We start from the raw sequence: 25,929 nt of genomic DNA on the forward strand, positions 1-25,929 counted from the left end.
CCCGTTCATTGCTCCAAGCAACCAAACTCATTCTCTGCTGCAGATACAATATGGTCTCAGTTACTCCAATACAGTGTGATTTATTATGCAAAGCTCCAGAATGCACTACAAGAGAAAATAACACGGCCAATGTTGCAGCTGGCCAGAAGCTGATCTTATTGAAATGCCTGAATTATGCCTTTGGGCTGGAAATTGCTCGACACTAGGGGCTCCTTTTACTAAGCTGCAGTAAGCACTAGCACACGCTTACCACAGCTTAAATAGCTTGCCATGGGCCACATGACTCTCTGTTTTTGGCTTTTAGGCCTTGGCAGTGATATTTTTTTTTTCAACATTTTAAAAGGATAGGCTATATTGCTCTCACTTTTTTTTGTGTGTGATGGTATTGACCATTGACACAGAAAGAACATAACATAACATAACATTCTGCGTCTAAACCGCAGGACCCTGAAGCTCTATGCGGTTTACAAAAGAGAAAGTTGTTACAATTGAATAGAATAACTTAGTTTCAGAGGACACCACCCTGTATTGTTGAGATTGATGACCCCTGATGTAAGCATTCTGCCAAACCCAGCCTGTGACAGGTCCCTTATTTATTAATTTATTTTAAAAATGTCCACTTAAGACCTATGGCGTCTATGTATGGCCGTTTGGAGGAGGATGGGCAGGGGAGGGCTTCAATGGCTGGGAGGGTGTAGATGGGCTGGAGTAAGTCTTAACAGAGATTTTGGCAGTTGGAACCCAAGCACAGTACCGGGTAAAGCTTTGGATTCTCGCCCAGAAATAGCTAAGAAGAAAAAAAAAAAAAAAAAATTTAAATTGAATCAGGTTGGGCAGACTGGATGGACCATTCGGGTCTTTATCTGCCGTCATCTACTATGTTACTATGTTACTATGACCTAAGTGGTTTACAATAAAACAAACATAAAATATGACACATGATCTTCATAACAGTGCCAAAACTACATCAGCAATCCACCCATCATCATTCCCTCTTTCAATTGTCTGAGTACAGAAGTCTCAGAATATTTCACTCCAAAAGAATGCTTGTGCAAATAAATACGTTTTCAATTCCTTTCTGAAAGGCCTATTACCCTTTGACTATTAACACCCTCTTGGAAGTCCATTGTACTTTTTTATTTGGCCCAAAAATGGGGGCCAGAAAAGATCGGAGCCAATTGCTATAAAGGGCTTGCGCTCTTTATAAAATAACATTTAGCGTCAATTCCCACACACAGCCCAGGGTCCCAAACGTACACCTGCTGAAAACCTGGTGTAAATCCCATCACTTAAACTGGGCACAGAGACTCCTTATTCTATAACACTGCACACAATTTTGTGGCACATCCAAGACCTGCCTTTGCCCATACCCCCTTTTGGATTACGCACTATGGGATTTAGGCACCAAGCATTATGGAACGGTGCACAACCAGATATGTGCACAAATCCTAACTCTCGCCAATTAACAACAGGAATTGGTTGTTTGCATCTATTTACTGATGGTTAACTTTTCAGTAGCCAATTATATAGGGGCTAGTGTTCTTTATAGAATCGACATCAAAACTGATGATTTTCTAGCACCTAAATTTTGGAATCCTGTTATAGAATTACCCTCCAAATGACTAACCCACAGCAATGAATACTTCTTGTTACTAAATACATGTAGAGTATCAGGATTGCATTAAAGTATGGATGGAGTGGTGCGTGTGTGGTGATGCGAGTCCTATGTGGTTCTCTTGGGTTATTTGTATATTACAAAAAGGTGAGAGGTCACTGTCCTTGACGGGCGTTTTTCCTTCTTCTGTTGTCCTTAGCTGCCCTTGTCTCAGATGTCCTCGTTGTCTTCTCTTCAACAGTTACATTTTGTATTAGTGCGGGGGCTGCTCTGGGGGGCTTGACCTATGTTTTTGTACCTTTTTTCTTGTATTGGACAACTTTTGAATCACTGTTGTTTGTCGTTACGCCCTGTTGGGTGGTGTATTTTTTCACTGCTAATAAACATACGTTAAAAAAAAAAAAAAGGATTGCATTAAAAGTATTTCATTGAAATCATTGTTATTATAGATTATCCTCAGGGCAAAACGTGGAATTAGCTACATGGGAGATGTGGCTGTGGATGACATTTCCTTTGAAAATTGCTCCCCGTTACAAATCTCAACCAGAAACTGTACTCCTGAAGAATTTATGTGTGCCAACAAACATTGCATCCCCAAGGATAATCTCTGTGATTTTGTGGACGACTGTGCTGATAACTCAGATGAGATCTCTCATATCTGCAGTAAGTAATATCAGTCAATATTTTATACTTGATCTTAAGGGCATTTATTTCATAATTCAAATTTTAGATAGAATGAGAAAATGTTATGAAGCCATATATATCCCTCATTACTATACTGCCTAAGCAGCACAGAATTGACTGCACATTAAAATATTCTTTTTTTAAAAATATATATCTTTATCCATTTTAAAGCCAAAAATAAGTGCAACATATTTTACAGACATTTTATACTTTAACAACACTTAAATTCTATCAAATTATATTTATGACAAATACATACATCAACCTCCCCCTTTATATATATAACCAACAATTGCACTTTAAATAAAAAATAAATTCCCCACCCTCCCTAGATGTGCATGATCAAAGGGCAAAATCAACAATCACTCCTTGCAGAATTCTGTCAATGGCTCCCAAACACCCATAAATTTCTTAAAATGTCCCTGTTGTATGGCCATCATAGGCTCCATTTTAAAAGTATAACAAAGAGGTTCCCACCAGAAAGTGTAATTTAATCTATCACAGCTCTTCCAATTCCTCAAAATAAGTTGTATGGCAACTCCTATCATTACAAAGAGAAGTTATTTCAAGCAGATATTTGGCTTGTAGCCCTCATTAACGTACTAAATAGGATGGTATAAAATATTAAAATATTCTAACAAATGAAAAAGTATTAGCAAGTTCCTGTGAGGCTTGAGTTTTACCCAGTAAAAGGAAGAACTGTAATAAGTCACCTATTAGACATGGAATGGTGGAATAGCCTAGGTGTTAAACAAGGACATTGCAAGCCAAGGTTTAATTTCTAAAGTTCCACACTTTTATTTTTTTTAACACTATTTATTAAATATCTCAAAAGCAAATTACATCACTTTTCCACATAATCAACCTGTTCTGCAATACATTTTTCCCAGCATCCTACTAACTTCTTAATGCCATCAGAAAAATAATGTTTTTGGTTGAGCACAAAAATATGAACGTGCAGAAACGTTTTGAAGTTGAACTTTTACGTATTTGAAAGCATGAGCATTGTAGTATTTCAGCAAGCCTTATCACTAATTTGTTGTATATGGGCTGCCTATGCCTTAGCAAAACAAAGAAAAACTGTAGACAGACGTACAGTGATACTGGCTAAATTTATTATATCAAATAATTGAGTGTGGTTAACATTACCACCTTAAAGCAAACCAAGGGACCCGACACGGTCCGTGTTTCGGTTAACTCGCCTTCATCACGGGTCCTAATAAACCAAAATGGAGATAACTCAGGATATACATGAAAATGACAGAGTATATGCGTATGTATAACATATAAATCAAAATATACAACTCAGGATATGCATAAAAAACAAAACATATATACATATGTATATATAGAGATATGGAAATGGTGTGCCTAGAAGGCCGAAGGGGCGGTATATATAATTTTTAAATAAACTTGAAACTTTAAATAAAATAAACTTGCATAGAAAATATCATAAAACATGAAATAAAGAAGATTTTGTTGGATTTCCTTTTATTGTTTGTTGTTTGTTTTGAACCTGCCTATGCCTTAAGAATTCAAGGTCAGATTCCATAAAACAAGAGCTGAATCATTTCATCCAGGAATTACAAAAACTCTGTTATAAAAGCTAAACAGATTAATTAATAGATCACATTTATGAAAAAGAAAATATTTCAAGTTCCATCTAAACCAGAAATACTGGTCATAGGGTCTTAGGGAAAAGGAGAGTACTAAGTGGAAGAAGAGAGTTGCCTAATTGATTTTAAATGCTTAAACATTGGGAATCTTAGTAATAAAAAATTTCAGGTATTATATCTCACAGATGAATCCTATAATAAAGTCGCCATATCTAGCGAATAAAGTTAAAATTTTGAAAATCATGACGCACAATTTGAATTGTATTTGAACAGCTATCAGAAGCCAATGAGCTGAATTTGGGCAGGACTCACCCTTTCATGCATGACTTAAGGAATAAGCAGACATCTGCAGAACTTAGGAACTAACGCACCACCTCTATGGCCGACATAAGTGCTCTGTTATACTAGTATTATATATACAGTATAAAAAAGTAGGAACCTAACTGTGGCTGCCTTGCTACAGAAGTGCTCTTCAGGTGAGATTAATGTAGTAGTATGCTGGGGGGACTTGCAGTGGCTCAGAGAGCCATTTCTTAGGTTTTTGAGAATTTGGGGAGCTGGACATTAAAGTAGGCCTCCTATGGAAACATGGTGCTCAGAGCCAGAAACAAGCAGCATGGTGCCACGGCAGTCTATTTGGCTGGTGATTCTCTGTATCCCTGCCAACAAAGATATGACTAGCGTCCCCGCATGGGGGAAGGAGATGGGAAAGAGGAATGCGTTGCTCCCCCAGTCTACCCCCCCCCCCCCAATTGTAGGACTGGCTACACTCAGGAAAAGAGCCTGTTAAAAAAATTACCCAGCATACCGCTGGATTAATGTCACAAACTGAACTCTAAGTAGGTGGTATTCATTCTAAATGCTCATCTGGTAGATCTACTTTACAATAAAACCAGAACTTTTGGGGACAGATAGTTGCTCCTGTTGAGACAGTGCATTCATATCTTTGTTCTAAGTTTTGGCCTAAAGTTCTCAGGTTCCCTTGTGTAAAAATACCTTTACCTATGCATCCTGATTGTACCCCTTTGCAATGCTAGATAAGTTAGCTCCTTGACTGTACTGTTTCTTGTCTTCAGCTTTAATCCCCTCTATTAAATGTGGTGCCTGCTAAAAATAAGTGATAGATGTTCCACAGACTAGTCCCTGCATATCCAGTTTTATAATGGAACAGGTTTCACAGTGACTCATTATATTTGATCTGTGATACAGAAGACTAGAGCCTCATGGGATAGATGTCAAAGTTCAAACTACTGTAAAAGATTAACAGGATCAAATCATTTTTAAATTTCTGCAGGAATTAAATAGAAAGACCCCCAAGGCCCAAAGCATCTTGCACTGACATGTTGGCAAAACACACCTTGTGCCAGCTATAATCCTCCAAGCACCGCTCTGATTAGTTTTGCCAGCTAAATTGTATGTATACTTCAGAATTAAATGTTCTTTCTCCCAGTACTTTGTGAATGAAATTTCAAATGAAAATTAATTCTCAAATTAAGAGAATTAAACACCTGTTATATCAACTTACTAGAATACTTTTCATGGAAATAATTTTAGGAAAAACAAGGAAAGAAAAGTAATGTTATATTACATTATCTAAAATAACTAATATATGATTAAGTGAAGAAAAAAAAAGCTTTAGATTTAAGGTAATTATAACAGGAAGAGGCAGGCAAATTTATAAAACTGACTTCTTTAAATTAGATATTAGGCAAAAATTATTCCCCCTTTTTACTAAGCTGCAGTAGAGGTTTCCACCATGGCCCGGGGAGCTAAATGTTCCAATGCTGTCACAATCCGTCCTTCTTTTTCTGGAGCCATATGGTAACCCTTCCTACTTTTTTGCTAATTAATTTATAGTATGGGTGGTTGTTTATAGTGCAGTTTATGAAATAAGAAAATGATTATATTTTCACTTTTATCTGTCTCTTGTTTGCCTCTGATGTGATACTGACTTCAGAAATGACATTTTAGGCAAGATTAGTAAGTGAGCAGAAAACATGTGATAAATATATACAAACGAAATTCCATTATTGGAACCATAAAATGTATCCATAGAAAAAGAAGGTGCAGATATCTGTGGATAATTTTTTCCCATAGGCACTTTTCTAAATGAAATTATGCATGTACTTTCGTTTCAGTTTAAAAATTGGTACAAAATCCACAAGTAAAAACAAAACAAAACATTAGTGGCATAGTAAGTGGGGAGAGGGAGTGGTCTGCTCCAAGCACTATCGTGGTGAGGGCGCAGGCACCTGTCCTCCTCTCTGCCCTCCTGCCCTTTTCTCCCCCCCTCCCACTGTCATGCGTGCATGCCGCTTCTCTTCCCCCATACCTCTGTAAAGTTCCTGGCGCGAGCAGCAAACCCCAAGCTGCTGTCACACCAGTGTCAGCTCTTCCTCTAACATCACTTCCTGGACCTGCACCTAGGAAGTGACATCAGAGGAAAAGTCGACGCTGACACAACAGCAGCTTGGGGGGTTGCTGCTCGCACCAGGAACATTGCAGGAGTTGGGGGAAAGGGAAGCGGCGCATGCATGGCAGGAGGGGGTGGGGAAGAAGCATTTGGAGGTGGGGGGGGGGGCGGAGCAGGGAAAGGCACCACATCTCCGGGTGTCTCACACCTTCGCTACGCCACTGCACACACACAAGCTGCAGCAACGTGAACAGTGTAAACATTGCCCTTAAATGTGCTTTTTAAAAAAAGTTGCTAGACAATGTTTATTTTAGAAGTACTAATCACATTGTAGAAATGCATAAACTGGGATTTACATGCAGGCTATACAAGGTATAAAATTTAAACATTCATATGATATCTGGGCATGTTTTGTGCAACACTAGGATGGGATGAAAAGATATACATGCATTTCCCATTTCAGACGGAGAATGCACATTTAAGCCAATTAAAATGACTAACATAAATGTGTATTTTATGGTAAATACAGATGCAGGTTGGCATTTCAAAACATATACAGTACATAAATGTGCTGGACCCTATAAAGGTTACCCAACTTTGATCACGATCCTGGCCTAACTAAATTAATTAAAGAGTCATTAACACTTAGTAATTGGCCGCTAACAATTATTGGCATTGCATGGCTCTAATTAAGGGCTAGATTCACTAAGCAAACCGATCGTGTACCAATCGGTTTGCAAGCCCTTTGCGACCAAATTTCCCTCCTGCACTATTCACTAAGGCCTGTAGTGATTCGATCCCAATCCTCCCATGCAAATTAGTAAAACCCCATGCAAAATAGTCAAGCGATTGATTCACTAACAATTGCTTGGCTATTTTGAGTCGGGTTTTACTACTGACAAACCCGACTGCTGCAGACCTGTCGGTAATCGACAGGTCTGCAGGTTTTTGACAGGCCTGCTAAGTCCCTCCTGCTCCTTCCGCCAAGGAGCTCCATCTTTGGGAGCAGGAGGGGTGCCCGGACCCTCCTCCTGCTCCTACGACATGCAAATCTTTGAAAGCAGGAGGGAAGTCCTCCTGCTCCTGCTGCTCCGGCCGGCTGCCGCCCAATAGCGGCCTTAGGCCCCGCCCCGGCACATCATCTGATGCACGGGGAGAGGCCTAAGGCACTGATTGGCTGAGGCACTTCGGGCTCCTCCCTTTTTGAGGGGCCTGGGGCACCTCAACCAATCAGGGACTTCCTTAGAGAGCAGTCTAAGTAAGTCCCTGATTGGCAGATACACGAAGGCATATGATGCAGCTGCAGAAGTTGCTAGTCAACTGATACCGACGTCGGAGCTTCTCTTCCTGCCCAGTGTGCGAGATCGCGACGGCTTCAGCTGACTTGCAACTGCCTGCTGCCGTCACATATGCCTGGACTCCTGCCTTCGCGTATCGGAGTCCCGGCATACGCGACGGCAGCAGGCAGTTGCCCAGATTGCAGGATTGGGTTGCCCAATTGCAGTTGCCCAGATTGCAAGTTCGGGTACCAGACCGTGGGGCGCAAAATAGCAGCCGGGGGGGCTGCATGCGACCCAAGGGCTCGAGTTTGAGACTGCTGTTCTAAATTATCACATAACCTTTCACTTAATAATGAAAATTGAGCCGGCTTCTTATTTTGTTTGATGCTTATCAGAGTGTTGGGAATGCTTTTCAGATATTTTCAATGGCCGCTGCAATTTTGAATTTGATATGTGTACTTGGGAGCAGAACAAGAACGATGACTTCAATTGGAATCTGCGATCTGGAAGCACCCCAACAATTGGTACAGGACCAGCTACTGATCACACCTTACATAATCCATCTGGTCATTACATTTTTATAGAACGTTCATTCCCTCAGATTCCAAGACAGACAGCCAGGATTTCCAGTCCACTGATAAGCAGAATGAGCAAGAATTGTAAGGTAGGTCCAGAAACAGCAAGAATAAAATTGTGATGTAAATACATTTCCATGACCATTTTCAGAAAAAATGGTAATGTTAAATCTCAGTAGTATGTTGTTGAAAGCAGCTTAGAATAGCTAATGTTGAAATGGTATTACTGCCTGACTACTAATGCAAACCATTTGCAAACACATCTGGCCTAATTGTTTTGCCATTCACCAAAATGGAAACATCCTTTTTGTAAAAAGTCAATAATAATAATAATAATTTTTTATTTACAATTCAGCGCAAGTTGGAAAGTATTATACAGAAGACTGAAGAATGTTTACCTGTCTTATCCCAGGACAAGCAGGCAGTATATTCTCATGTATGGATGACATCACCGACGGAGCCCCTGTACGGACCACTTTAAAAGTGCATTGCCACTTTAAGAGTTTAGAAAGTTTGCGATAGCCTGAACCGCAGATGCACGGCGCACGGTCCCTCAGTTTCTTAGTTTCCACGGAGCTAAAAAGTCATGTTTTCAACGGCTGTAGAAAATTTTTTCGCTGCCTTCTCGCTCTCACGGTTTCTGACTTTTCAGTCAGTTTTTTCTTTTATTTCAATTTTAGTAAAAAAAAACAACCCCAAACTATATATAGTAAACTAAATTTTTTTCTTTTTTCTTTTGCCGTCGTTGGTTTAGCCTCAGTGGGGCCTTATGGCTCGCCATACTGTTATTTCTCTACATTATGGCTGTTTTACCATTCAGGACACTCCTGATAATTTTCCATCCAGGTGGTTGCTTTGCTGGGGTAGTTGTCTTCACCGACATCCTCCAACGGTTCTTGCAGTGTTGGGACATCGGCCTTTCCACTTTCCCTGTTCTTCTCACCAGTGCATTCTCATACGGGTTCTTCAGAAGCAGTTTCCCTTCGACACCATCAGGAATCCGGCACCCACCAACGTCTGTAATCTGGTACCCAGCGCACTTTGGGCACTGCTAATCCAGCCCGCACCAAGATTGACATTGCTGGCACAGGCAACATTTGAATTGATTTTGGATTATTTTCTTCTTTTGTTTGACTCAAATCTCGAGTCTCTATCTCTCAGACTTATTTTAAGTGCTATTGCAGCTTTTCCTCTGTCAGTCGAAGGTCAACTTCTTACTGCTTATTCTCTGGTTTCTAAGTTCATGACATGGCTTTTTAATGTGTAACCACACCTCATGCCTTCTCCTGTCGTTTGGGCCCTACTGTAGTCCTTCCCACTTGGTTTCCAGGTTTATGAAAGGACTTTTTTTTTCTGTGAAACCACCTCTACAGTCTCCACATGTCATCTAGGACCTTACTATAGTTTTTTCCAGTGGCCAATGGTCACAGCTCATCTTCAGTTTCTTGCCTGGAAAGTGGTCTTCCTTATTGCTCTCACCTCTGTCAGGAGGGTCGTTGAATTACAAGCATTAGTAGCAGATTCACCCTTCACAATTTTTCATCATGACAAGGTGGCTCTGCGTACACATGCAAAGTTTCTTCCAAAAGTTGTCACTTTTCATCTCAATCAGTCAATTGTTCTGCCTGTATTTTTTCCTAATCCTCATTCTCATACTGGAAACACTGCTTTGTATACTTTGGACTGTACGCGGGCTTTGGCGTACTACATTGACCGGACAAAGCCACAGCGAACTTCTCCCCAACTTTTCATTTCTTTTGATCCAAACAAGTTAGGGCACCCTGTATTCAAGCAAACGATTTCCAACTGGCTGGCTGCCTGCATCTCGTTCTGCTATACTCAGACTGGACTGGCACAGGAAAGTCGTGTCACAGCCCACAAAGTTAGAGCTGTGGCAGCTTTTGTTGCTTTCCTTAGATCTACACCATTGAGGAAATCTGTACAGCTGCCACCTGGTCCTCAGTTCATACCTTCACTTCTCACTACTGCCTGGCTTCTTTCTCCAGATGGGATGAGCACTTCGGCCAATCTGTATTTCACAATTTATTTTCTTAGGCCAACACTCCCATTATCCCATCTCGGTTAGCTTGGAGGTCACCCATACGTGAGAATATGCTGCCTGCTTGTCCTGGGATAAAGCACAGTTACTTACCGTAACAGGTATTATCCAGGGACAGCAGGCAGATATTCTCACAACTACCTACCTCCCCGGGTTGGCTTCTTAGCTAGCTTATCCTAACTGAGGGACCGCGTGCTGTGCATCAGGTGGGAAGGCACTCGCGCATGTGCGGTTCAGGCAATCGCAAACTTTCTAAACTCTTAAAGTGGTGATGCACTTTTAAAGTGGTCCGTACCGGGGCTCCGTTGGTGACGTCACCCATACGTGAGAATATCTGCCTCCTGTCCCTGGATAACACCTGTTACGGTAAGTAACTGTGCTTTGTCAGTAATGGGGCCCAAAAAATACCTAAAAAAATTTACAGTATGGAATGAAACTTGAACTAGGGTAAAAACTGGTGAAAAGATATATTGAGTTCAAAAGTGAGCCAGATTGGACTAGAGTAGAGAATGACACAGGGACAAATTTTTCCCTTTCCCCGTGGGAACTCTTTTTCCCGTCTTGTCCCCGTGAGTTCTTTTACTGCCCCTGCCCCATTCCTGCAAGCTCCATCCTCATCTGCACAAGCCTCAAACACTTTAAAATCATACATGTCCAAGGTTTGTGTGGTTAAGGCAAAGCTCGCAGGAATGGGATAGGGACAGTGACAAAACTAAATGAGACTGGACAGGGAAATTGAGTTCCTATGGGGACAAATTTGGCTCTGTGTCATTCTCTAGACTAGAGCACAGTTGGGAAATCCATCTAGTATGGGCTAGGAATGATAAAGAAGGGGATCACAAACAGATTGGAGAAGGTTATCATGCCGCTGTACCAGGTCATGGTGTGCCCTCATCTGGAGTACTGCATCCAGCACTGGTCGCTGTACACGAAGAAGGACACGGTACTACTCAAAAGGGTCCAGAGAAGAGCAACTAAAATGGTTAAAGGGCTGGAGGAGTTGCCGTATAGTGAGAGATTGTAGAAATTGGGCCTCTTCTCCCTTGAAAAAAGGAGACTGAGAGGGGACATGATCGAAACATTCAAGATACTGAAGGGAATAGACTTAGTAGATAAAGGCAGGTTGTTCACCCTCTCCAAGGTAGGGAGAACGAGAGGGCACTCCCTAAAGTTGAAAGGGGATAGATTCCGTACAAAAGTAAGGAAGTTCATCTTCACCCAGAGTGGTAGAAAACTGGAACGCTCTTCCGGAGTCTGTTATAGGGGAAAACACCCTCCAGGGATTCAAGACAAAGTTGGACAAGCTCCTGCTAAATTGGAACGTACGCAGGTGAGGCTGGACTCATTTAGAGCACTGGTCTTTGACCTAATGGCTGCCGCGTGAGCGGACTGCTGGGCAAGATGGACCACTGGTCTGGCCCAGCAGCAGCAATTCTTATGTTCTTATGTGAGTTTTTCATCCTAGATACCATGGAGCAAACTTCATATAGAGTAACTTCTGAAGGAGCAGTTTGGGAGTAAACATAAACTGCATCATACAGTTTTATAATTAGTTGCTCTTGTGTAGTGTCAACTACTGTAATATCTGTTGCTGTGATAACTTTGAAACTCTGACCTGCTTTACACGCTGTGCTACAATGCATGGCTTCTAGCATAGGCAATTCCTCATTAGGGAAATCTCCATCCTTGCTACTCGGCTCTCTCTCAGCTGTTCCTCTCTTCCAGCTCCCTGTCAGCTGTTCTCCTAGCTCCCCCTTCTGCCCAGCTTTGCTGGATGATAAGGACACACAAGTATCAGGCCCCTCCCTCTCATTACTATCAGTGAACACAGCAGAGGCTTCCTGGCTTGAAGCCAAGGTAATTTTCTGTCTCTTCTTAAAGGGACAGGATTAAAAGGTGCAGCACACATTAAGTCCATTAGTACATTTTAATAAAAGGACCTCTTAGATTGTAAACTTACTAGAAACAGGGAAAAAATACCAACTATACCTGAATGCAACTCGCTATGGAAATAGGCATGAGCTAAAAGCAAATTCAAACCTTTAAAAATTGTCTCTATCACCTATGGCAACTACAAAATCGCTCTCCATATATTGAAAGGACAATTCTGACCAAAGTGGTCCATGCCACAATATCACAACTAGACTACTGTAATGCCTTATACATTGGTGAAACCAAAAAGAATTTGCATCAGCTCCAACTAATTCAGAATGCTGCAACACGACTGATAGAACCACATCAAACACGTCCAGCAAAAGCTATACAGGCTATCAGTACATTATGGGGCTAAGTTTAAAATTCTATGTTTAATTTTCATTGTCCTCAGACAAAATGGGCCAGATTAAAAGAATAAGTTAGCCCTCTACACACTTTTGAGACCTCTAAGTTCCTCTCGAGGAGCATCACTATCTATACTCTCATCAAAAGAAATCATATAATATGATACCTGCCACCGATCCTTCTCAGGGAGTAGCGCCCAGAGGGAATTTACTCCCGGAGGGACTACATCTAACTTGAGACTACCCATACTTCAGGAAGCAGGTGAAACTCATTATTTAACCCCCCTCCCCCCCCTTTTATTAAATCACGATAGCGGTTATTAGCATAGGGAGCTGCGCTGTATGCTCCATGCTGCTCCCAACGCTCATAGATGGCGAAATTTAAAAGATCAGTTTAGCTTGCTGGGCCTATGCTTCCAGACAGATTTGTTAGGGCATCAGGCCGCCAAGTGGTATAAATTAATATCGGAATATCTAAATAAAACCCCCAAAACTAGCCTAAAAGACATTTGGAGCATTGAGATAAAGCAGCACATTTCTGCTCCTCAATGGCCACGAATTTGTACTTTGAGGATGAGATGTACAGCGTCAGCATCTATGAGACAAACTTGTTTTTTTTCTGTTACACAGAGTTTTTAGGACTCCTGTTCGTTTGCAGAAGTTAGACAGTTCAAAATCTAATAGATGCTAGCATTGTCATCTTGAAATAGGGACACTGTATCATTTGTTGTTCTGTTGTCCTTTGATACTCAGTTTTTGGAAATCGATATGGGGACATATTAATAACTTTAATAACATATTAATAACATAATAATATTAATACTGGAATCATCGATTCTATTAACATTCCATTCGATTCCTATTCCGCCATTGCCTTGCGGTTCAAGGTGGATTAGAAAACAATTGCAAAAAATGTATTACAAGAAGAAGATATCTGGTAATTTCTAGAGGAGATAAAGAGTAGATAAGGTTGCTTTGGGGAATCTGGAAGGTATTGGGAAGTGGGAAGGAGCTAGCGGTATTAAGTCGTTTGCAGGAATTTCTTGAAAAGTAGCATCTTTACTTATTTTCTGAATGTTTTGTAGTCTGGGGTCATAACTAGTAGATTGGAGATTTGGTTGTCAAGTTTTGCTGCTTGTGTGGCTAGGAGGCCATCATATAGTTTTTTTCGTTTGACTTCTTTAATTGGAGGGTGTGTGAATGGAGTAATCTGTGGGACATTGTAGTAATCTGTGGGACATTGTTGCATACTAAACCCCCATTGGATCGGTATAAAAGCAGGCTTTTCATTATTATGACCGGGATTGCCATGCAAATGGTTATTCAGAATTGGAAAAGCTGTGATTGGCTTAATTTTTCCTTTTGGTGGGCAAATTTATGCTTATGTTATAAATATGAGAAAATGAACTCAGATATGTTGGGACATAATAATTTATTCAGATTAATTTGGGGTCCAATAACGACTTTTGTTACTTCGATATAGTTGTCTCTTACCTTTATTTCCTGTTGTTTTACTCACACATCCAAGGAAGGGTGGGGGTGGGTGGGATGGGGGATATCTCTTTTGTTTAATTCCTTGATTAGATGTACTGGAATGGGGGGAGGGGGAAATCATTTTGTATTGTTATTTATTAATTGCAAGTGCTGATTCAGATTATTAATGTATGTGTAATTTTATGCACTTTGTATTAGCATTGAAAATTTAATAAAGATTAAAAAAGGGGGAGTAGGTTAGTTAACTTTACAATTTGTATCCACAGTATTTTTCCTATAAAATTTTAGCACTCTTACTTTGTGTCTGGAAAATAATGACCACTATTTTCTGCGCACTGGAAACAAAATTTTGGAATATACCATAAATGGTTTTTGTAAGAATTTAAATTGTGTTCTGGAGTCTGTTTGCTATAGCTGTGTGACTATCACACTTGTCCTCATTTAATTACTATTTACAAGTCTTACTAACAGAGCATCAGCAACCAAAATGTTGAACTTAATACGGCTTTCTCCCCCTCTGAATTGCCACATCTCTTGTGATTGTGTACCAGAAATCAGTAAGGGTGTTTCTTATCAGAACAGTTTCAGAAATTGTATTGGGAAGGTGATCGGAAAGGGCAGAATGGTCTATAGGGAAACATGGAATGGATCATTTTTTGAAGGTCAAAAATGGGTCAGAAGCAATTATTGTGGTTGCACTGTTCCTACTGAACCCTATTTCCAAAAGCATTGTACAGAAAGCAAAATTTTAACCTTTGACTGATCCATCTTCCATTTCACTACATACTAGAAGAATTGAAGTGCAACATATGTTTCCTCTGACTTTCTTGATTTGCTGGAGTAATTGTCTGCTCTCAATTTTAATTACTTTTCCTCCACTGAGACCATCATTTGTGACTTAAGGAATATAAAACCGTTCCCCACACCAAGTAGGAATTCAAAGGGCAATTCTATAATAGGGTACCTGAAAGAATCCTATTCTATAAAGGAAAATAGGCACCTACTGTTCTGTATAGAATAATAGCATAAGAGGGTAGATATACACACACAGTTTAAGGGTGTGACCACCTATGCCAGGGTTAGACAATTCCGGTCCTCGAGAGCCGGAGCCAGGTCAGGTTTTCAGGATATCCGCAATGAATATGTATGAGATGGATCTGCATTCACTATCTCCTTGAGATGCAAATCTATCTCATGCATATTTATTGTGAATATCCTGAAAACCTGACCTGGCTCTGGCTCTTGAGGACTGGAATTGCCTACCCCTGACCTATGCCAACCAAAGTGCTGGTGTAACTGAAGATACATATGTACTTTATAGTATTCTGTAGGATATGTGTGAGTCCCACCCATGTCCTCTGCAGGCTTCACCCATGTATATGCTCTCCTTGCAAATATGTGCCATGCAAGATATACACATACGAGAATTTAGAGAATAGTGTTTTCAGTATTTATTTGCTCATATAGCTGACAATGCTTAGAAATAAGTCTGTCTATATGTGTACCATCAAAAATGTATAATCACTCCCAAATCTAGAATACACTGCCTCCAAAGGAAATATGACTGTTCAGAGAATAAGAACTAAAATTGATTTTTTTGAATATGTTTGGAATAAAAAATGTATTTTGTTTATGTGTCTTCCAAATTTATAAGCCTTAACATCTCAAAAGTGGCACAAAGCAGCAGATGGTTTGTTTATCACATCATCTAAATTGGGACATTTCTCATTCAGATAACAAAGGGACATGTTAGAGATGTGTTTTGGGCAGACTTACAATTTGGACATTTTTCATTAATAATGGAACAGGAAAAAAAAGCAGATCCAGGGCAAAAAAAAGGACTTTTTTTTTTTTTTTAAATCTAGACCTGTTTCAGTCATGATTAAGTCAGAAAAAGGTGATCTAACTGACCAGCTGACACTAGAGGGATTAAGCACAAAAAATTATCACTATATAAGTCTTATCTATCACTACAGACCTCAGTGGTACCACCCATATGTGTATTAAACTTTGTACACATACAGAAACTAGGCACCAGAGTTCTTCATTGGTCTCAATATCTCAACTGTTTTTTAATTATTTTATATATATATATATATATATATATACTTTAAACTTTTATAGAAGAATGTAGATACTCATCTTAATCTACGTGGGTGGGGGTAGGCACTCCGACATAGATCTATGTTTCGCCCAAAGGGCTTTATCAAGGAAATCCCCCTGCAAATATATATAGAAAAAATTATATAAATCCTAAAACCTATCCATTATAAATAACTTTAAACATCTTAAATATCTCCCTGACTCTACTTAATAATATTTAAATAGCTCATACCTTAGAACAAACGACTCATGCTTCCCACGTCTATAGATTTAACCAGGAAACATGGCCGCGGCGTACTTGCAATAAATATCCAAACTCCCTTAAACGTGATGACATCAATCTTAGCATGACCCCGCCCCTTCCTACTTTTCTAACCAATACATAACTGTCTTCCTTTTATATTAGTGTCATCCACTCTATTTCTGCAGGGGGATTTCCTTGATAAAGCCCTTTGGGTGAAACATAGATCTATGTCGGAGTGCCTAGCCCCACCCGTGTAGATTAAAATGAGTATCTACATTCGTCTATAAAAGTTTAAAGTATATATATAAAACAATTAAAAAACAGTTGAGATTTTGAGACCAATGAAGAACTCTGGTGCCTAGTTTCTGTATGTGTACAAAGTTTAATACACATATGGGTGGTATCACTGAGGTCTGTAGTGATAGATAAGACTTATATAGTGATAATTTTTTGTGCTGAATGCATGAGTCTTACTAAAATAACGTAAATAGAGCTACTGTAGAGTTTGTATTGACTAGAGGGATTAAGGCATGACCCCAGTGGTCTTCCCTTCCAGCTCCCAAAGCTGTGACAACAGATACTAGCTGTGACAGCTCCAGATATTGTAGCCATTCCTAAGAAAGCAGCAAGCAAGTAGATGGAGTAGCTAGTGAACATAATATTGGATAGTGAACAACAGGACCCAGGATCAATTCCCACTTTAACTCTTGTATTTCAGTACAAATATGTGAGCTTTCCTTACTGTGGTATAGTTAGGACTGAATGGGCCCTGGGCAAAATAATTAAGATGGGCCCCCCAGTAATATCATTGCTCCCAGGGTAGTAGTGACTGGGGAGAGGGAGAGGAAGCAAATCCTTTAAGAGCTCCAGTTAAATCCTGCAAAAAAGCAAACACATTCCAGACCTATATACAGAAAACCTGTCACAATAATAGAAATAGAAACTGAAATGCAAGATATCAGAGATGCACATTTCCCAAAGCTACAATATCAATATAAATAGGTACTGGATTTTTTAGGTGTTAGTGCATCTCTTCAGAATTCAAAAGGATGCCTGAATTCTGAAGAGATGCACTAACACCTAAAAAATCCAGTACCTATTTATATTGATATTGTAGTTGAATTATCAGGCTGGATTAGAGAAATTATTTGCAAACCATTTGCCTTTCTTTATTGAGCATTTCCCAAAGCTGACATATTTATGATGAATAAATTTTTAAAACATCAGTCTTTTTTCTATCTCTGTTGTCTGGTCATTTACTTTAACTCCAGTGTCTCTTTTCTACCTTTCTCTGTTTTCTCTTGACCTGCTTTCCAGGATCTCCTGTTATTTTGAAATTTCTTCTCTATGTCATTTTTCTTCTATGGCTCTGTCCATATCCTTCCTCCATGTTCACTGGGGCTTGCCTTTTTTGTAGTTTTACAACCACACTCAAAGTGGTTTACATACAAGTACTTCAAGCATTTTCCCTATCTGTCCCAGTAGACTCACAATTTATCTAATGTATCTGAGGCAGTGGAGGATTAAGTGACTTGCCCAGGGTTACAGGAAGCAGCACGGGGTTTGCACCCACAACCTCAGGGGACTGAGGCTGTAGCTCTAACCACTACACCACACTCTCCTCCATAAAAATGATAAATAGCAGGTAGAATAAAATATACTACTATATTTCTTTAAATACCTGTGTGCTGAGGAATTATTATTTTAGAGTTTGTCAAAGTGAACAAGTTAAAAAAAAAAAAAAAAAATTGACATCTCTCTCCCTCTTGCTGTTGTTACAGATCATTTTTTACTATCAACTATCTGGAATAAGTGCTGGATCACTAACTGTATACCAAGTATCGATAACAAACTCTGAACAAGTGCTCAACCTTACTGGAGACCAGGGCAACTTCTGGCAGAGGAAAGAGGTGGCTTTGATAAATATGGAAGATGAATTCCGTGTCACCTTTGAATGGCAAGTTGGAAGAGGTGAAAAGGGGCACATTGCACTCGATGACATCATCTTCACCAAGGAATGCCTAGCGGCACCTATTACCTTCCCAGAAGAATCTCCAATACTACCCCCAACAGGTATACTCCCTTGTTTTTTAAAATCAATATAAACAGTTCTAAAACAGACAAATGTATTGAGATATTCAAAACAGCACGCTAATGAATCCATAATTATTAATACATCAGTTGCAGTGGCGTACCAAGGGGGGGGGGCGGTGCGCCCCGGGTGCCAGCCCTAAGGGGGTGTTCCCGGCCTTGCCGTTCAGTCCCCCGCCACCCCCGAAGGACCGCTCGCCCCACTGACCTTCCTGCACCACCTGTGAAGCAGCCCGCAGCAGGATCGCGAAGTCAGCGTCAGCGATCCCTGCGCTGCTTAGGCGCTGCTTCCTGCGCCGCGATCCCGCCCCTCCTCTGATGTCAGAGGAGGGGCGGGACCGTGGCGCAGGAAGCAGCGCAGGGATCGCTGACGCTGACTTCGCAATCCTGCTGCGGCTGCTTCATAGGTGGTGCAGGGAGGCCAGGGGGGTGAGCGGTCCTTCGGGGTGGGTCGGGGCATCAGGCCTTCAGGGTGGGGCGGGCAGGCAGGCAAGCAGGCTTTCAAGGGGGAGGGGGTGACAGGCAGGCAGGCAGGCCTTCAAGGGGGGACAGGCCTTCGGGGGGGTACAGACCTTCAAGGGGTGCAGGCCTTCAAGGAGGGCAGGCAGGCCTTCAGGGGGGGTGCAGGCCTTCGGGGGGGGTGTAGGCCTTTGGGGGGGTGCAGGCCTTCAAGGGGGGGAACAGGCCTTCAAGGGGGGAAAGGCAGGCAGGCCTTCAAGGGGGGGACAGGCCTACAAGGGGGGGACAGGCCTACAAGGTGGTGGGACAGGCCTTCAAGGGGGGGTGCAGGCCTTCAAGGGGGAGACAGGCCTTCAAGGGGGGGAAAGGCAGGCAGGCAGGCCTTAAAGGGGGTACAGGCCTACAAGGGTGGGACAGGCCTTCAAGGGGGGGACAGGCCTTCGGGGGGGTGCAGACCTTCAAGGGAGTGCAGGCCTTCGGGGGGGGGGTGCAGTCCTTCAAGGGGGTGCAGGCCTTCAAGGGGGGAAAGGCAGGCAGGCCTTCAAGGGGGGGACAGGCCTACAAGGGGGGGAGAAGCTACAAGGGGGTGGGACAGGCCTTCAAGTGGGGGACAGGCCTTCGGGGGGGTTCAGACATTCAAGGGAGTGCAGGCCTTCGAGAGGGGGTGCAGGCCTTCAAGGGGGTGCAGGCCTTCAAGGGGGGACAGGCCTTCAAGGGGGGGAAAGGCAGGCAGGCAGGCCTTCAAGGGGGGACAGGCCTACAAGGGGGGGGAGAAGCTACAAGGGTGTGGGACAGGCCTTCAAGTGGGGGACAGGCCTTCGGGGGGGTGCAGGCCTTCGGGGGGTGCAGACCTTCAAGGGGGAGACTGGCAGGCAGGCCTTCAAGGGGGGGACAGGCCTACAAGGGGATGGGACAGGCCTTCAAGGGGGGTGCAGGCCTTCAAGGGGGGACAGGCAGACCTTTAAGGGGGGACAGGCCTTTGGGGGGGGACCATGATTTAGAAGTACACGGAGGGAAGGGGGTGTTCAAAGAGACGTGCATATGCCAAACTTTGGGGGGGGGGGAAGAAATAATGGGTCTGAAAATAGAGGAGAGGGAGAGAGACGATGGACCATGGGATTTAGGGAGGGAAGGAACAGAAAGGGAGAGAAATTGGACACAAGGGATGGTGTGGAGGAGGGATAGAGATACTGGATAGGAGGGTAATTAGGAAAAGAAAGGGAGAGATGGTGGACTCTGGGATGGTGGGGAAGGAGGGAGAGATGCCGGATGAAAGGGTATTTAAGAAAAGGTGGATCTGTGGAGGGAGATGAAAAAAAGGAAAGATACCAGACTTCCTGGGAAGGGAAGGGAAATGGAAAGGGAGGACAGAGTTGGCAGATGGATGGTTAGCATGCAGAAAGAAGGAGACCCTGGCAAGCAAGTTATCAGAAGAAAACCAGAGCCTTGGACCAACAAGATTTGAAATATAACCAGACAACAAAAGGTAGAAAAATTAATTTTATTTTCTGTTTTGTGATTATAATATGTCAGATTTGAAATGTGTATCCTGCCAGAGCTGGTGTTGGACTGCAAACGTGAGCTAGGATTTAACAGAGAGAGGAAAAGTCCTTTTTGTTTCTTTATTTTATTTACACCACAGCGCCAGTGTGGTTAGGAGAAGCCAAAGGGGGTGAAAAAGCTATAAAACCCACCAGGATTTTTGAAAAAAATCACCCAACTGGGCAGGAAAATCGAATTGAAAAACCAATTCAATAGGGCTGAATCGAATCAAAAATTTTTTTCCTGTATCTGGCAGCATTAGTTTGCGCTACTGTCTTAAACTTTAGGACCTGGGATTGCAAGTGAAACGAGGATTTGGTCAGACTTTTGAAGGGTCTGCAGAAAAAAAATATTGTATAGGCCGGGGACATGAGACAGCAGGAAATGGGAACTTTTCTTCCTTCTATTTTTGTGAATGGAAAGGCTGAGGATGTCAGAGAGTTCAGTTAAAATATGTGCTTTATAAGAAAATATAATAATGTGTTTTATAAAGTTTATAGCATAGCTGGCCTACCCAGTGAGGTGTTCCTAGTGGTGATGGTGGCAGCGTGTCAATGTGTTGAGAGGAAGAGGTGGTCTGGGAAATTCTGCTGAGCAAACTCCGGGCCCATTTCCACCCCCCAGTTAGTCCACTCCACTCAACTGGTTCACACACTGAGTGGGTCTTTGGGTGTTGTTTTGGGATCTCTTCCAGTGGTTTATCTCCTTCTGGTCCAAGGAAGGAAACTTTGTTATCCTTACCATTGACCTACAGAATATGTTTGTAACAGCGCTTCTTGTGTGGCATTAGGCTATGTAGTGATCGAAAGAAAAAAACAGACCTTTGCACATTTTTGCACTATATGGTGGTTGTATGAGGAGATTCACATTTCCTGCACAGCTAAGTCCATGTGAAGTTACCTTGTGCTGTATTTGACATCTAGCAAGGTCTCTGTTTGAAAGGAAAGATCTAAACTTAAAAATGAAGTGGCCAGAAGTTATGGTAAAAGCAGATAGTGTAGCTGGTTTTAAGAAAGATTTGGACAAATTCCTGGAGGAAAAGTCCATAATCTGTTATTAAGACATGGGGGAAGTGTCTGCTTGCCCTGGATCGGTAGCATGGAATGTTGCTACTCTTTGGGTTTTGAGCAGGTATTAGTGTCCTGGATTGGCTACCATGAGAATGGGCTACTGGGCATGATGGACCATTGGTCTGACCCAGTTAGGCTATTCTTATGTTATGTTCTCATCTGTAGGGGCCTTTGTTTTCACTTGTTATTTTAATGTATTTTTTTTCTGGGAACTTATCAGTGTTTTTTATAATGGGAACAAAAATGGAAGAGAATTAATGTGTGTGGGATGAGGGGGTAACTAATTTCTTCAGCTAAATAATTCAATCCACTTCAAACAGACATAGGAGAACTCACGCACCATTCACACACCCTCCAACCAAAAACGTCAAAAGAAAAAAACTGTTCGACAACCTCCTAGCCATTCGAGCTGCAACACTCGACCCCCAACTCTACAACCAATTGACATCGACCATAGACTGCAAAACCTTCAAAAATAAATAAAAACCCTTCTATTCAAAAAACACATAAAACCGAACTAACACAATCAGAACTGTCCCAAGCATCACCTGCAACTACTCCATATGTACTTCTGATGTCATGACAATTCAGACATAATTTATGTTATGTTATGTTTGGAATATAAGAATATTTTCACTGCCTGTTTCTATTCTGACCATTTATTCTGTTTCATGGTCATTACAAAAAATATTTTTTTACATAGGGGGGTGTGTCAAAAAATGATGGGTCCCGGGTGCCACATACCCTAGGTACGCCACTGATCAGTTGAGCAAGTAAAGAATCACTACAGTCCAATCATTAAAAAAGTAAATTGTAGCATAAGATAGGAGGTCAGTTTGAAAGCTTGGAAATTTGGATTTGGTTCCCCGCCTAGCCACTAGCCATTTAACCTCTCAATTCTCAGGTTTAAATGATAAGCCCTTTTTAGCATGTACATGTATAATCATATTAATGTTCCTACGCAATACAATTTACACAGATGCCACTCTATGAGAGTACATTAACCAATTATCTATCAGATTAGGCAGATTGATCATAGCAATTACCTTCTGCTATCCCCTTGTTGAATGCCACTGTATATTTGTGATGCGATTATCTCATGCTGGTATATTAACAGCATGCCTCGGCCTCCTTCTTTTATTTTAGGCACTGTGGGAAGACCACTGACCTCAATTAAGGTTATGTCTATTTTCTTCAGCTTAGAATATATAGCCTGATTGTAGAGAATACAAAGGTGCTTATTTTAGAAGTGTCCCCGCATGTAACCAGCGGCTTTTAAATGTTTGGAAAGGCCGAGATGTTTCAAAGCTATTTTGAAACAGGGGCCATTTAAATTTGGGGAAGGTCAAGAGGTCTAAATGGCAAGGTGGTGGAGGGGAAGGCTGGGAAAGGGAATTGTCTGGGCAGGTCTGTAATAGAGATATGTATTTCATATTAGAGAATGACACGGGGCAAATTTTTCCCCATCCCCGCGGGAACTCATTTTCCCATCCCGTCCCTTTGAGTTCTTTTCTTGTTCCTGCCCCATTCCTGCAAGCTCCGTCCTCATTTGCACAAGGCTCAAACACTTTAAAATCATAAGTGTTTGAGGCTTGTGCAGTTAAGGCAGAGCTTACAGGAATGGGGCAGAGACAGAGGCGAAACTCACGGGGATGGGATGGGGAAATTGAGTTCCTGTGAGGATGGGGAAAAATTTGTCCCCGTGTCATTCTCTATTTCATATACAGTAGGTAAACCACATCTGTAATGGGAAAAAAAGAGTCAGAATTTACATCTGGTCTAAAGCATGTCTAAATGACTGTCCTAAGGGCAACTGTGAATCCCCAAGTTTAGGTCTCACTGATACCCCCAGAAGTTCGTGGCCCTCAAAATCATGCCTTCTTCCATCTACTCATAATACCCCCCTCCCCCCAATGTGGTAGCGTCTCCCATCTTCCTCACATTAACCACCCATGAGGAAATCTTCAGATCCCCAGGCTTACTCCAATTATAGCACTCCCCCAATAGCAGCTCTCTTGCTGGCTCAACACCTGACTCCTCCCCTAGATATTATACACCCCAAAGAATCTTCCTCTCAAGGAAGGATCCCTCCAGTCTCTCCGTATGTGCGGGCATGTGCCCATGTAATACCTTCCCCCACTAAAGAAACCCCTCCCACAGGCCCCCAACTCTCTAATGGCAACCTTAGCAAAGGTCCCTGAAGTCTAGTGGGGCAGGAACAATGCCCACTCACTCCTGCTATGATGACTTCCAGACTCAAGATGGTTGCCGAGACCACTAATGGTATACTACAATATTACTACTACAGGTCAGGCTTCAATATATGGGCAAGAAACAACACACTGTTTTGCTGCATGTCTTGTCTCTGATTACCTTTGACCAAATGTTAGTGTTTATACATTTGAGCTGGCAGTGCATTGCATTAGGTCAACAAACGATTGTTTCCTGTGAAGTCCTATAAGTGTAGTTGACTTGTACTGACTAAAAGTTATATTCCCAGGACATAACTTGTTTAGTAATTGCTTTATAATGTATTTAGTAATGGAAATTTGTTGAAATAGAGGATTATTGAATTCAATAGTTCTGAAGCATTATCATAATTCTATAACAGGGTGCCTATAATTAAGTACCCAGAAGGTGCTTGGTAGGAGACTATTCCTTTATAGAATACTAGCCTGATCAGATATATACATGCCTAGAAGATAGCGAACAAATATAAATATAAATGGTTGCAGCTTAATTGCTGAAGAATACACTTAATTTCTAGTATTCTCTAAGGTAAGCTAATTTAAGCCCTACTTAAGTTCTCCTCCTGTGTATGCTCACTGTACAAATTCTTATTATGCAAAATATACATGTATGCATAAAATAGTGCTTTGATGGAATATCGATGTCTATACACAGATGTGAGTATAGTATATGCTAATATTTTAAAAACCTGTGTATAAATGTTAGCGGCTATGTTGTAGAATTACACAGTAACACAATAAATGATGGCAATAAAAGACCCTCATGACCCATCCAGTCTGCCTAACAAGGTGACCAGAGGCCTGCTCACCACCCAAAGTAAGCCTGGATTGCCCATGCGTAAATACTAGTTGTGAAGTTACCATTATACCAACCATGACTGGGATGATAAGTATTGCCGCTGCTGGGTCCATCGTGCCCAGCAGTCCGCTCACGCGGCGGCCCTCCGGTCAAAGACCAGCGCCTTAACTGAGACTAGCCCTACCAGCGTCCGTCCGTGTTCAGCAGGAACTTATCTAGCTTTGCCTTGAATCCCTGGAGGGTGTTTTCCCCCTATGACAGACTCCGGAAGAGCGTTCCAGCTCTCCGCCACTGTGCCAGTATCGGAAAGACAAGCAAATTAGTACTCATTTGCTGACAGTATTCAACTTATCAGTCAAGATGCCATCCCCTCCCAAAGCTGCACAGTTCCCCCACTCTCAGTATGTGACAATAAAATGATCAACACACGAGAGTTGTTGAAACTTCACTTGTATCTTAACATGTGCTGGACACAGACCATACAAGCTTGTCTGGCATCTGGCTCCGTTCTCCCATGCTGGATTTGGCTACTCTTCTTGGTCTCTCGCCACTTATGGGACACAGACTATACAAGTCTGTCTGGTATTGGGCTCAGCTCCCATTATTCTCACTCTAGGTAACACCTCAACAGCCATATTGCATTTTCATTTTTTTTTCCTATTTATGCATCCCCTGTGTCTATCCCATGCATTATTGAATTCATTCATAGTTTTGAACTCTACCACCTCTCTCAGAAGGATGTTCCAAGCATCCACCACCCTCTGTGAAAAAAGTATTTCCTGACATTACTTCTGAGTCTACCTCCCTACAACCTCCATTCATGTCCTCTAGTCCTACCACCCTTACATCTCTAAAAGAGGTTTATTTTTAATATTAGTACCTTTCACATACTTAAAGGTCTGTATCATATGACCTCTTTTTCTTTTTCATTCCAGCATATACACATATCCAAGTCCATCAGTCTCTTCTCATATGTCTTATGGTACAAACCCTGTACCATTTTTGTCACCTTCGTCTGAACCACCTCAAGTCCAAACCTCGACACAGTACTCCAAGTGGGGCCTCACCAATGACTTGTACAGAGACATAAACACCTTCTTTCTTCTGCTTGTTATGTTCTTTCTATACAACCTAACATTCTTTGGGCAACAGCCACCAACATGTTGTATTGTTTTGCTGCTTTGATATCTTCAGACACCATTACCCCAATGTCTCTCTCTTGATCCACTAAATATGTGGCCTTAAAATTAATATATATTCTTCTGAGTGCAGACAAATAAATATCAAAATCAACAACAAATGTTACACTCTCCACTGTACTATCTTCATATGTTGCTTGCTTCAATTCTTCCATAAA

General features: G+C 41.7%; 1 protein-coding gene across 1 annotated transcript in view; it reads left to right on the forward strand.

Annotated features, from left to right (window-relative positions):
- The window catches only part of MALRD1 (MAM and LDL receptor class A domain containing 1), a gene marked incomplete at its 3' end in the record, with an annotated part of 701,795 nt that overhangs the window by 292,916 nt on the left and 382,950 nt on the right, over positions 1 to 25,929 (forward strand). The window contains exons 27-29 of the mRNA XM_033932884.1: positions 2,065 to 2,278; positions 8,025 to 8,272; positions 18,144 to 18,435. Of these exons, the coding sequence (XP_033788775.1) occupies positions 2,065 to 2,278; positions 8,025 to 8,272; positions 18,144 to 18,435 (754 nt within the window). The remainder of the gene's footprint in view (positions 1 to 2,064; positions 2,279 to 8,024; positions 8,273 to 18,143; positions 18,436 to 25,929) is intronic.

This window comes from Geotrypetes seraphini, chromosome 2 (genome assembly GCF_902459505.1).
Source record: "Geotrypetes seraphini chromosome 2, aGeoSer1.1, whole genome shotgun sequence".
Taxonomy (NCBI): Eukaryota; Metazoa; Chordata; class Amphibia; order Gymnophiona; family Dermophiidae; genus Geotrypetes; species Geotrypetes seraphini.